The 13,876-nt window shown below is 50.8% G+C and overlaps 1 protein-coding gene across 1 annotated transcript in view; it reads right to left on the bottom strand.

The window, feature by feature from the left end:
- Positions 1 to 13,661, bottom strand: part of LOC119442750 (uncharacterized) — a 29,351-nt gene extending 15,690 nt beyond the window's left edge. Inside the window, exon 1 of the mRNA XM_037707749.2 lies at positions 13,260 to 13,661. Within this exon, the coding sequence (XP_037563677.1) occupies positions 13,260 to 13,365 (106 nt within the window). The 5' untranslated portion in view covers positions 13,366 to 13,661. The remainder of the gene's footprint in view (positions 1 to 13,259) is intronic.
- Between the last annotated feature and the right edge of the window lie 215 nt (positions 13,662 to 13,876).

Genomic DNA, 13,876 nt, shown 5'->3' with positions numbered 1-13,876 from the left:
ACCGCGCTTTTTATTGTAACAAATAAATGAAGAGCCTTCGGTCTTGCGTGCCATGACACGTTTGCTTCCATAATAATGGCCGTGGACGCGTTAGCGCATGTCACGACATGTGACGAAAAGAAAGCGTGGGACGGAGGTCCGAAACGAAGCAAGGTTAGCGGACTGCTCCGTAGTTCCGTCACCAGTACGGCGTTCCTTACGGACCTGAGTCCGAACGAAAACTTGCGCGAACGAAAACAACTTATTTTCCTTTCGTTTTCCTTTTTTTTTCTACTCCTTATGCCGCTAATATGCCGTAGTACGATCACTGTTTTAACGCTACACGCAGGGATAATGAAAGTGGCTGTCATGAGCAATATGAAAGAGAACACCTAACCTTAATGAAATGCAAGATGCCATAGACCACTTGGGACACACGTTCGCATTGTCAGTTCACGTCCAGGCGCATCAAGCATATCTTCCCTCTCATATTGCTCACGACAGCCTGTATGCATATACGCCATATTGTCAGAATTCACCATCTTGTAAGCTCTGAATGGCCCACAATGTGGCTGGCTACACCCTCTCCGACTGGCTCCAACGCAAACATGGCGGCATTACAACGTTTCACAATGTCCACAATAGCAACTTCCCGGGTTACTTTCGCCGACGGCTCACATTCGCTTGCTGTCTGTCGCGGACAGCGGTGCCGAAAGGGGTGCCTCCCCCGCCCCAACTTTCTTTTTTTTTTTTTTTTCAAATCACAATTGAATTCTGCCTATCGTGGAGCATGCAATACTCCAGTGGTATCGGCTGGGCATAGTCTTGTTTAGTATGCTTAAAGGTCCAGAACCATGCATCGTGGAAACGCCGGTGCTCGTAACTCGACCGCTTTCCGTCTCGTTCACTCCGAACGATCGGCGCCAGTAACTCAGCGCCCGTGGGCAGTGCGGACACCAACACCATTCCCACACGGTGCGGCCGGCAACCGGAGAGAGGACCAGGCACGGATTTCGATACAAACGCCCACAAGCGCGCTCGCTCGCGCGCGCCTCCGGGCCGCTCGAGTTACAGGACCTTGTAGCAACCGGGCTGCAGGCTGCCAAGCCAGCCAGCAGGACTTGTTAGCACACAACACCGTTGTGTTCTTTCGCCGCGCGATGTGGCACAGCCCAGCCCCGTTTACCCGAGACGCTGCGCGTCATGCCACGGCGGCGATTATACACGAGCGGCGGATGCACCGGCCCCCAAATTGCAGCCAGCTTGGAAGAAGTAGAAGGGCATCGGAAAAGGACCCGCAGCGAGCGCATAATGGGTGCCCAGCGCAGAGTAAAGCGAAAACAGTAGAGGAGAGAAAGACGCGGGGACCCGTCGATTTCGAATGTTCGACCTTGAAGGAAAGAACAGTCGCATCCCGAGAGCGGTGGCAGGAAGGAAAGAAAAAATGAAGCGGTGAAAGAAAAGAGAGAGAGACAGAGAGAGAGAGCTACGAGAAAAAGCAACGAAACGGAGGAAGGGCCGCCCTGCTTCTTGGGAGCAGTAGAAAAAAAAAAAAAGAAAAAACACTTTCTCGTATTCTGTACGTTTCTTTGCACCGAAAAGCAGATAGCGAGAGCCGCCGAAGGAGGGGAGGCTCTTCTCCCCCTCCGGAGCCGCCGGAGAGGAGAGAGATGTAATGATAGAGCAGAGCGGCGCAGGCATCCACATGCGGGAACGCGCACCACACCGACAGCGGCGGGCCAGCACACAGGAGAAGTAAATCCCTCCTCTGGCACAAACGGAACTCACCCCCCAGATACACACATACACACACGCCACACGGCTGTGTCTTTGCTCGGCGTGCTCTTTCTTTCTACGACTGCTGCCGCCGCCACCAGGTCACTTCGTAATCGCTTCGTCGAAGTCTCTCGACCGCTTCGGCGGCGGTGTACACCTCTCCGCACCGCTGCGGTGGGACTCGAACTCCCGACCCTTGTCATTCCTACGGCACGGCCGGCCGGCCGTTCTTTTTCGCCCGCCTAGAGAGATAGCGTGGGGCAGTTGAGCGTGTAGGAGGGAGGACGGGAGAGGTGCAGAATTAGAGTATAGTCACGCGCTTTTCTTCCTCCCCGACAGGACATGCGTGCTGCTGCTGCTGCCCTGCATGCCTCCGGAATATAGTACACAGGCCCGCACAGCAGCTGCGCGCGCATCTTGCAAAAACGAGCACTGTCATTTTGCCTGTTTTTCCTTTCCCCCGCGGCGAGCTTACAAGTTCTCTCGTTTTACGGAGAAGCCGGACAGGAAACGGGTGCCTGCATTATGACTCTCATTAGGGAGTATTAGCGAGCGTCCCAACCACGCCTCGCGAAGGCCTGGCTGTTTCTCCAGCCGCCAACTGTTTCTCCGCACGCTATATACATATATGTATTCCATCCCGAATGCGCGCGCACGCCACTGACCGCAGGACCCTGAAGGTGGCGCTTCTTGTGAATACCCCGAGGGGATCGGGGAGAACGCCAGAGAATTAAGCCGGCCGGTCACAGTCTTTCGCGTCCGCACGAAATGTGCCGAGATCAAGGGCACGCGGAGCGTCACAGAACACCAGTGGTCGTGAAAAGGCCACCTGTCACACCCACAACATAGTGCGCCTCTCGACAACTTGAACAAGAGAATCAGGCCGGAATGAAGCAGTGCGTAATTGGAGCACATATAACATCTGATCAAAGTCGCATTGCGTTTGGCAACAGGAAACCACGAGTCGCAAGTTTTTATGACATCGCTTTTCTAAGCGAAACGCGGATTGGGTATATACTCATTTTGTGGGAAAGTGATCGAAAAGCATTAAGGCAACAACGCATCACGTGCTGAGTATTGTTAACGAAGTAGATGCCTAGCGCTGCATCGTGTGCGGGGGTGAGTCATTGTCATCATTATCATGCTATTTCATTTTTACTGCAGGACAAAGACCTCTTCCATGCGATACCCCAATAATTACTACCTGTCTCGTGGAAACTTCCCGATTTCTTCACGCCACCACATTACCTGCCGTCATCGACAGCGCTTTTATGTTTCCTTGGCATTCATTCAGTTATTCTGACAGACCACTCGTTATCCAAAAGCTCTACGCATTACATAACCTGCACAACTCCAACTCAACATCATTTTATTATAAAAGCACTGAAAGTTGGGCGAGTTGGTAGCTATTCATCTTGAAACTGCAGCGCGCACACAGTTTCAAGATCATTTTAATAATCTCGACTACAGAACATCTACTCCTCATCAGATATCCTCTCTGACAGACCACCCGTCGTCCAAAAGCACGCATTACATGGCCTGCCCAACTCGACGTCATCATATTAATCTCGACTACAGAACATCTACTTACTCATCATCAGATACCCTCTACGGCTCTCTAAATCCTCACCGCCCTCTTCTGTCTCTAACATCAACCTAACATTTTCCGTTCCAACGATCCTTGTGCTGTCAGTACCGCAGAATGTCCGTACAACAACCGCATCTGAAACAACCATGGCTTCTCTGCGTCAGCGGCATTTCCTCTTTCTCCGTGCTCAATAATTATGCCGAAGGAGAGATCGTTTCACACAAGATTACCCTTCCCTGTGAAAACTACAAGGCGCCTTGGTGTCCCGCAGTTCACCACTTCCATGGCCACCCGCGCTCGCCGTTACGCGTGGCGTAAGCAACGCTCTTCCCGTGCAGCTGACGTCTCGCACCGGCCGGTAAAAAGCCCCGCGTGCGCCCTCGGAAAAGCCGCGTCACGGTGTGCCGGCGGCAGCGTCGGGCGGCGGTAAAACCGCGGCGTCGTCGCGTCGGCGTCCGCCGTGTCCGTCGCCGCAGTCGTACCGCCCAGTCCCCGCCCTCCCCGCATATTGTTCACGGAAGAAGACCGAACGGCTTTCCCCTGACACGACCTGTCGGCGGTGTATGTACACTGGACAGCTTTCGGCGGGGATGACGTCTCCTCCCCGCCACCCGGCCCTGAAATCAACGACTGTTCTTGTAATGCATCGAGCTCTGAACCGCTTCCGAGATTTAAGGGAAAAAAAATAATAAATAAACAAGGGAGACAAAGAATTCCTCTGCAGTTTGAGTTGGGCCGACACGCCAAAACCCCTTGAGCCCCGTATATTTCTACGTGTTACGCGAGAGGCAGTTACGGTGCTGTACTTTTCTCTTCTCCTTCTATTTTTATAATCACTCACACACACATACGCGAGCGACGCTTAGTGCAATCATCTTGAAAAGGTTAAAACCAGCAAAGCCGCCACGACACACGACAAGATATCAGAGCCTTGCATTTAGCTTCGCTGGCTTTAGCTTTTTTTATTATTTTTTAGTGTATACTGTACATACAGATTAGCTAATATCTCAGGCTACTCCAATCAACCCATCTGTGCAGTTTCAGGACGTTGAACCCCACAGTTTAATTTATATTTACTTTTCTCTTATGCTATATATATGCTGCTATATGCTATATGCTATATATATATATATATATATATATATATATATATATAGTCCAAAGCACGGTTTTCAATGGGCTGTCTGACTTCTCGCATGTCGTCAGTGCTCTAAGAGCACCGGTATTCCGTCGTCTGGGAGGCCTGCAGGAGTAGCTCAGTGGCCATCGCGGCGGGCGACACCTCACGGACAAGATCGTCTCTCTTCCAAACCGCGGAGTATCGGCCTTCCTAAAGGAGGTCACAGTGAGAGCACACATACCTTTCGATACATATAAAGGTAGAGGGGTGGCGGGGGGCTGGGGAACCGCATGGCTCAGCCAGAGTAATACCCAAGTGTAAACACACCGCGTGGAAGGGCGAGAAAACACAAAGAAGAGCAACGAGGCGTTGAGGTTTTCCCCTCGCCCTCTGTTCACATCGGGGCCGGAGCCACAGCCGCACTGCACTTCCCGTCGGACGCCGCTACGAGGTTGTCTTCAAACGCAGCAAAACAAACAAGGTCAAGAGACCACCAGCACGTGCTTCCTGGCACGCGCCTGTCTTGGGGGGCATGCGTGAAACCTTCAGGTAGAGGTTTTGCCGTCCGCATCCGCCGCCGCAGTAAGTCCGTTTCCCGTTGTTCTCCCGTGCACATGGCGTTTATCGTGCTCAGCTTGTTCGTTAGCCACCGGTTGGATCGTGGACACTATAGTTTCAGTTTCGGTTTGCCCAAGTCGGCTTCCTGCAGGCGCTCAGCTGCTAACGGCAGGAACGCTTGGCAAACTTTTTGTGCGCTGTTGCGCGTTTAGTGCCAGCCGGATGCGATTTTTGCGAGGCGGAACACGTGTTTTGGTGCTTACAGGTTGGTCCCACACGCCAATGCTTTACGTTTTACGTCGGTCTTATGTAAGCGTGCTGGACCGCCAGAACAATTACGATACGCATTTATACGTGGATGCGCAGCGTCCGTGTGTGCGCTATGGGCCTTTTCAACACGCGTACCCGCAATTAATTGTCCGGTTAAATAAAGATCACTTCTGAAATTGGACTTTCCGGCGTCAGAGACGCTTCCAGCGGAAATGCTATCCTCTATCACGAACCGATTTCTCGGGCAACAATAATAGTGACATGCGGAAACGCGTACGCCATGGCGCAGCATTAGCCTTAAATGTCTAAAGTCAAGGCTTCTTCCTAAAATGCCAACAATTCCGCGACTGAAATGTCGTTTACGTAGTCCACTGCAGGTAACCAAAGGCAAGATTCGCTTCGAAAGTAAGTTATCAAGGCAAGAACAACGCGCCCTACTCTTACCTCCTCAAATTACCTCCCCCTCCTTTCCAGACTCTGTTCAACGCAGCATTCGTGACTCTAGTCGGCACAAATGCAAGTCGTGCGAACTAACCTACACCTCCATTAAGCCGTATCGTGACTGCGCGGCTAGAAGTACAGCCGAGTTCACCGGATTCGAGCATGGCTCCCATCCAGTCACGGGGCCCTCAGTTTTCAGCTGCCGCCGCGCTCCGGCCACGGTTCCTACGAGACCGCAGGTGTTGGTGGGAACAGCTGCCGCTGCCAAACGCGAGGGGGCCGCAGCTCAACCCCTGGCCTAGGAGACGCATGGCCACGATCGGCTCAGCTAAGGCCACCATGACCAGTGGATGGCGTGTGTAGCGAGCGTTGCTTAACGGACCAGGGGCAGAAAGCACGAAGCGTTTTAACCGTGGAAGAACTTACGTCCGCGTAAGGAACCTCACGCAAGTTACAGTAACCCTAGCAACAGGGGATGCTGGGCAAGTGTATATGCCCATGGTGGTCAATATTGACCACCACTGGGCAGCCCTAAATGTCTGCTACCCGCTCTATGTCGTGCACCACAATACCATCTAGTGCTGTAGATAAGACAGTTATATCAACAACAAGCAGACAAAGGACACGAGATCCCTTTTCAGTGGCTTCCAGGACACCGCGCCATCGTGGGCAACGAACGCATGCCGATGAAGCTGCCAGGAGGGCTCACGAAGATCCCGTGAAGGAACCCACCCCGCTATCAAGAATCGATGCAGCAACAAAGCTTCGCATACTCGCTCATCATATCACACGATACGTGTGGAACACGCCCGGTCTCCGGCATACTCGACTGCGCCGCCTGGACCCATCCCTCCGACTTCGCATTCCATCTGACTATCCCGAACCTAGACAACTGTTCTCTGCCGATTGTGGCTTGCAGTATCATTTACGAATGCAATTGCTTGCCACATCGGAATGTCCCCACGAGAATCAATCATTAGGTTGTTCTCTTCTTAAAAGGATTGTACGCTGCACAGCATTTATGAATATTTACGAGCCAGATGTATTCTTAAAACTGTATATAGGGGCACCAAATCAAAGCAAGGAAAGTAAACATGAATATTTCGCAGCCCCTTTTGCTATCATCTGTAGCAGTAGTTAGTAGTATTAACAGGTTGTTTATTTAAACAAAATGGAAGCAGGATAGGAGAAAACTCCTGCTGGCCGCACTGTAACTATCTAGCAGTAGCGGCTAACACAATGACAGGAGTATTGGAGTAAAGGACAGGGAGAGAGAATATAGGAGATTAGTACATTTATTTGGGTAAGAGAAGCTATGTAAAATTGCCTACTGATCATCCTCGTAAACGGCGACAGTTCGCGCGACAAGTAGACACTACGGTTCACGGAACGTCTCTTGAGCCCAATGCCACACCGATCGCGTAGCATTGTGCGTTTTGGCCGATGCGAGTTCCACGTAAGACAATATTGTCAGCAATTTGCTTATAGGCCACTTTGTTATCCCAGTACGCTCATTGTATCATTGTCCGCCGTGCTTTTGACAACGTGCTTCCAGGAACGACGCCTGTGTTTCCGTTTGTTTGTCCGCCGGGCCATATTCGCTAGAAGCTGTGCATACGCGGCCTATGTACGATGTTCCGTTCATGCAATTTCAAGCAACTGCGAAGACGAGCACTTCGCAGGAACATTTAGAATGCGTTCTCGCTCACTAATGGCCATAAATAAGCGCCGACGTAGGCAATATAGCGCCTTGCTCGGTCTTTGTATCTGGTAGATATAAAAACGCTGTACGAAGATGGTGCTAATGAGACTTCATTCATGTTACACCTGCTGCCTATATTCGCGATCCCATTCACGGTCCGCAGTTCGTGATATTCATTGAGGCTGCGGTTGTTTTGTGCCTCCAGCTTTCCTTTCACCCCGACGATGAGGATTCATTTCATCGTGCATTCACGAAGTTCCGTTTTTTTTTTTTTCGTTTTTTTTCTTTTCTTTTTTTCGTCTCGATGCTGGAAAGGACGTCTTCCCTTTAAGCGAAGGAAAAATCTCATTTAATTAATGTGCATCGGAAACGCCCCTGCACGTTATATGATACTCGATCACGCTGTCTTCAAACATTTGCAAAATTTGTTCGGAAGTGATTAAGTAATGTGTTTGCTCTGGATATGATATCATTTGCATTTGGAATTGCGTGCATTTATTAACACTCTTGCCGTCAACGTGCGAGAAAACTGACGCTAATTTGATGCAGACAGTCATGCCAGCCCACCACACGATGTTATATGCATCTTCATCTCTGTGCTTACGCTAAGAATAGCTGAGTTTATACTATTAAAATGCTATAGGAGATGGTAACTTTGTCCACGTACGTGGCAATTCTGTTATCATCATGCACCTAGCCGTAGTCAGAAAGAGCTGCTTTGACACTTTTCAGACAGGTACGCCAATAAAAAAAAAATAATAAAAGAACCCTCGGAAAGTTCGAAAGTCGACGCTATGTGATGAAGCTGGCAGACAACTGAAATGCGGGAGACACAGCCAGCCGTAAAAAAAAGTAATAATAATAATAATAATAATAATAATAATAATAATAATAATAATAATAATAATAATAATAATAATAATAATAATAATAAAGCGAAACGAATAAAAAGAAACAAGAGAAAAATAGCACTAATTGCGATTTCTTTCTTGCCAAGAGCCAAAGCAGGGCCGCTTGGCTACAGCCCCAGCTCGTCTATACAACCGAGCCGATACAGTCGCTCTGGCGTCGACCTTCGGAAAGGCCCGCGCTCGCGTAGCAGTAAACATCTCTGTGATGAGCAAAATGCCAAAATACAGGTCGAAGAGGAACGCTGACAGTATGTCATCTGTCTCGTCTCCTCCGCTAACACCGGTACACCACAAGTTCCTTCCTTCAGTAGTGTTGTTTATTAATCCGGGCGGCAGAATCTGGCACCTGAACAGACGAACAGCGACAGACGACTTCTGCACGAGGCCCTGCTGTCCGTCTGCTCCCGAACCCTCTCAGCAGAGTACACTCTACCTCTCAGCTTCTGCTTCTGCTCGCAATTTGTGATGTATCTGTGCGCGGCCGAAGGACGGGGCGACGCGTCGTCGCCTTCGCATTCCTCCTCCGCGAGAGAAAGAAGGGGCGCGCTTGTTTTCAATCCAGTGCACGCCGCTTTTTTTACCGAGTTACTGCGACTTCGGTGCAGCGTTATGGAACCTGCAGCTGTCGAGAGCCAATCGAGGAGCGAGTCACTCGCGAATGCACAGTATATACGACTGCGCATGTGCGGCCACGTATTATTCTGCTGTAGAGAAGTAAACACGCTGTCTACGACGTTCTGAAAGACCTCTCTGCCATGCCCTCTGTCGAGTTGGTGGAAACTGTCAGACACAAGTAGCTAAAAACAACGCGACATTTAATTCATATAAACATTCGGAGCTATGTAGGTCCACCTAGTAACACGGAACAGCATGTCAGCGCGCCCATAAGCACACCTAAACAATGAACATACTTATCGCCTCTAGTTAATAGTTTATCCGCTTTACATTCAAATATAGCGTGCCACTTTTCTGAATACCTTTCTGTCGCTCAGTTTTCCTTATACATTTGTTGCTGCAATGATTAGTTATCGCTGATGTTCTTCACGCCGTTCTGACACGTTATATCGTAAATACATCCTAAATTTCGGACTACGATTATCACACTTGCACGTCGCAGTAATTTGTCACGTGACAACCACGTGCCAGGGCGGAAGCACCGTGTATCAAAGTAACGTTATTGACTGTTTCTTCATTCGTACCTTGTGGCGTTCCCGAAAGAATCGCTCGAAGAACGGACAGCGCGCCTATAAAAACCACTACAAATCTATAGCGAATTGCGAGACGACCTTTCGCTGCTCGCAACCCAAGTACCACTGCGATGAGAACGTTGTGCCAACATTGCCCGGTGTACGGCTCATGTAGAGTTTCATGCTAAAATAGCATAGACGAACGGAAAGTGCATCTAAGCAACCGTACTTATAATTATTTAATCACTCAAAATTGATCTTAACTGATATTTAATCACTCTTAATCACCCTTGCCGGACATAACATATGAGAATTCTAAATTACATAACGGAGTATTACATTACGTAAGTACATACATAATGTTACGCATTACATACTCGCTGGCAACGTACAAGAGTTCGGTAGAAGCTCCCGCCCACAAAACCGCGCTACGTCTGCTCCCTCTGCTTCCGCGCACCAAAACACAGTTCTTGAGAGATGCCGATAGAAAGGTCACCTCCACCGTGACGTCACGCAAATGAGCGAACGTAATTGGCTGGCGCATCCATACGAACTATCTTCGAGTTGTAAAGCAATGGCAGTTGCCAGCCTTGCTCCTCGCTTGCCCTTTCCTGTGTATGTTTTCAAATCAAACAACAACAACAACAATAATAATAATAATAATAATAATAATAATAATAATAATAATAATAATAATAATAATAATATAGAGAAACATAGGAACCGCTCAAATTGACGCGCTCAATTTTGCTAACTTCCCAGGCACCACCATAAAGCCAATGCTGGGCCAACGTTGGTCTCTTCTCAAGACCCGATCTATAGGGCCATATTGGCCCTGGCTTCCTGCGCATCTAGGGTGCATCGCGGCCACTTCGCTGCACCTAGAGCAACGTCAAACGGTGATGCACAGTTTTAGCCTCACAAAAAGAGTTACACGGACGCGACTGCACCGACACGGTTCACCGCTCGTACCTGTCGCTTCCCGTGTTATTATTTCCCCCCCAAGGAGAACAGCTCGTGCCCGTCGACGCACGCACGTGTTCATTTATCTCTCGCGGTAACGAGCTGCTGTCCGTCAAATAATAAGAGCTCGCCGCTGATTGCACGACCCGTTCTCGGCGGTTAGTTGCGCAAGTGCGTATGAGGCTACAGCAGACGCTCGGTCGTATTATGTTGGAAGCCGAAAATAGCAACTTTCTTTTTTTCGGTACGAAAACAACGAAGACGATGTATGTCTGGCGCAATACGGCTTGCTTATCAAGCCTCCATAACGAAGCTATACCTGACGCTCGACGGATTGAAAGCCACAAACGAAACCTTTTTTTATTTTTTTATTTCACAACAACGGCGTTGATCTCACGTTTAGTGTTTGCTCACATACGACAGCTTCGGCACCAGAAGACATTCTTAATTCGATCAATCTTGCTAGGGCAGTGGTTCTCCCGCTCGCCCGATTACGAAGGGTGAACATATGATCATCATCATCAACGAGTCAATCCAAGCGTTACGAGACGCTCTAGTACACGGTGAATAAGCAATAGCGTTGGACTTTCACTTTCAGGCCCACTGCGAAGACGATGTGAACGAGAACAGGATTTTTTTTTATACTACAACTTAACTCAATTAGTTTTATCAATCTATATTTTGTATATTTCTTTTTCTCTTTACCAACAACAGCCTGTCTAGGTTCAACTTGCGTTTTATTTATTCTTTATTGATTTCTGGCCATTTCCCCGCAGTGGCTATAAGCCATACTGCCACAAAAGGGTCCACTACATCTGCTATTTACTAATAAAGACTGCTACAAATTGACGCATACTTCGGAGATGATGGAAGGTGAAGACGAACAACAACGGGCGCAGAACGCGGAATGGGATAGTCAAGCTGCGATTCACTCCTCCTTCCATGACTGTCAACTTACTTCCACTACAGCTCCCGCGGAGGGTAATCTGTGTTGACGCAACCACCGCCTGAAGAGCTCGAGCACCGGTTGCGCAAATCAGTTCTGTGCAAATCCGCAAAGTGGAGCAAGCTTTATTATGTTAGGTGGATGCCAATTTTTCCATTTCATGAAACATCCTCCACACTGCGGGCTTGCGCAGAACTGATTTGCCTTGCTAGCAACAACCAAACTGTCCCCAAAGGCCATCGCACAGAAGGGCCGGCAGGTCGGTCGCGGCCGACTTTACTATATACACGCGCTGACACCGGCTGTCAACGACGAAGCCGCGCGTCGCTCGGGCCGTCGCCCCCTCAACCCCCTCCCCCGACTTCCTCGAGCCCGTGCCGGTCACCGAAGCGCCGCCGGGAAAGCATTCCTTTGGCGGAGCAAGAAGGGGGAGGCCACCGCGCGAAAAAAGCTCGGGGAGCAGCGCGCTCCTCGTCGCTGGCCGAAGACTCGTTTTGTTGGCCCGGGGCATGTCGCAGCTGAAGACGCGCGAAACCTACGCGCTCCTGTTTCGGTCCTTGTTTTCACGGATCCTTCTTCACAGTTCTGCCCCACATTCATGCAAAAGCAGGATGCCGGCCTATGTAAAGACTCGTAAATCGCACTACACGTCTCTCTCTACTACTAGAACCAATGATGACAAAATCAACGACTCTGCCCAAGGTTCCGCGACATTTGATCACTGTTCGCGGGTACCTGGAGGACAGTACATAACCTAATGCGGTGGCGTAATGAAACCATTTCGCATAAGTTAGTCGCTCTCCGCGGGCTAACGTGGCGGAATTGCGTAAGGCGCGTCGAGGAACAGAACAGCATCTCGAGGAGCAGAAAGAAATAAAAGCAGGGAGATCGTGATGAACGACCGGATCGGCCACGATGATCCCGGAAAAGGGAAACGCGCTGGGGGCTGGTTCTGCGGCCGGCCGGTCCTTCGGAAAACTGGCTGCGCCGACCTCGATTTCACGCCTGCACCACACCAGGCGGGCAAGGCTTCGGCCGGCTCGAGAAAAAGGCCAGCTAGCGCCGTGTGACCGAGCCTCGCTAGCAGGCAAGGACGCCCGCTCTCCGCGCGACACTTCACAAGAGCACGCTGAAGCCGGCGCGCGCTCCCGCTACTACAAACAAGCCAGGTGCCCGGCCGGCGTCAGCTTCAACTGTTTCACCTACTGCTGCTGCTGCTGCTGCGGCGGCGGCGGCGCCACCACGGACGTCGCGACGCCAGACGTCTGTTCGCGCTTGAGCGATGCCGCCGCCGGTGACGCAACCAACGCCGGCCACAGTAACGGAACGGCGAGGAGCGGCGGGGCGTGCGTTTACATGTTTCCCTTCCAGGTCACGTTCTATCGCGCTAACGCATGCGCGCGGAGCAAACGCGGAAGCACGATGCCGCACAAGCACCGCGCCGAGGCCGGCTTTAACGAAGCTCTCATCAGACCTATCCGTATGATCATGAGTGTATTTTTCAACGATGCAAAATGTCGAGTCGCAAGGGAGCTGATCTTTTCGCACACGCCGGCAAATACTTTTCAAGGGTCACTCAGAACTATAAAGGTTTTGCGAAAAGTATGCAGTCGAATGGCAAGCTCATCAGAGTCACACTATCAGCTCTCTCGCGGAAGCGAATGCAACTGCGATACTTTTAAGAGCAGCGAGAGAACTTTAGGGTGAGGCGCATGGAAAGTTGGCTCAGTTCCGAGTCGCTCTAGGCGCATGCCGCGGACGGCAACTCCAGGCGATACAATCGCGAGACACCGCAGGATTGATGTTCAGTAAACTTACCGTAAGCGACCACGGTGCATTTCAGCAGAACACAGAGCAGCAGTCCGCATAGGGTCCTTGCAAACAAACTGGCTGCTCCACTCGCAGTACGGCCGGGCGCTGCCATCTTGGATTCTTGCTGCCGAGCAGACGACGCGTCCCGAAGCACACACCCGGAGCGGCGTCGCTACACGCTGTGCACCACAAGGTCTCAGCCGTCGACGATCGGTTAGCCGGCAGCCCAAATGCACATAACACTCGTTGTCGGTGAACGCACAAACCCGAGGAGAACCTTCGTGCCGATGCGAATCGCTCGAGTGACACTCGTGAAGTGAGCCTCCACGATACACGCACGCCAGACCAGACGGCCTCCGACCACGACCGGTCTGATGAGCGAGCGCTGCGAACGTGCCTTGCGAGGCCGACAGGCTAGCAGACGACGCGGAGGCGCCACAAGCGCTCGCTCTCGCGGGCAAACTTTTCGGGGGGGACCGGCTCGCTAGAGTTTACCGCTCTCCTCTCTCTGATTGGCCGCTGCTGCCTAGAACGTGCCCTCCTATTGGCTCACGTCGAGCGCGCGGGGAACGGGGGGTCATTAGGGCCCCCTAATTGTGCCTATTATCTTTTCGTTTCTTTTC

Source organism: Dermacentor silvarum, chromosome 2 (genome assembly GCF_013339745.2).
Source record: "Dermacentor silvarum isolate Dsil-2018 chromosome 2, BIME_Dsil_1.4, whole genome shotgun sequence".
Lineage (NCBI taxonomy): Eukaryota > Metazoa > Arthropoda > Arachnida > Ixodida > Ixodidae > Dermacentor > Dermacentor silvarum.
Note: the sequence above shows the minus strand (reverse complement) of the source record. Positions and strands in the feature narration are given on the sequence as shown.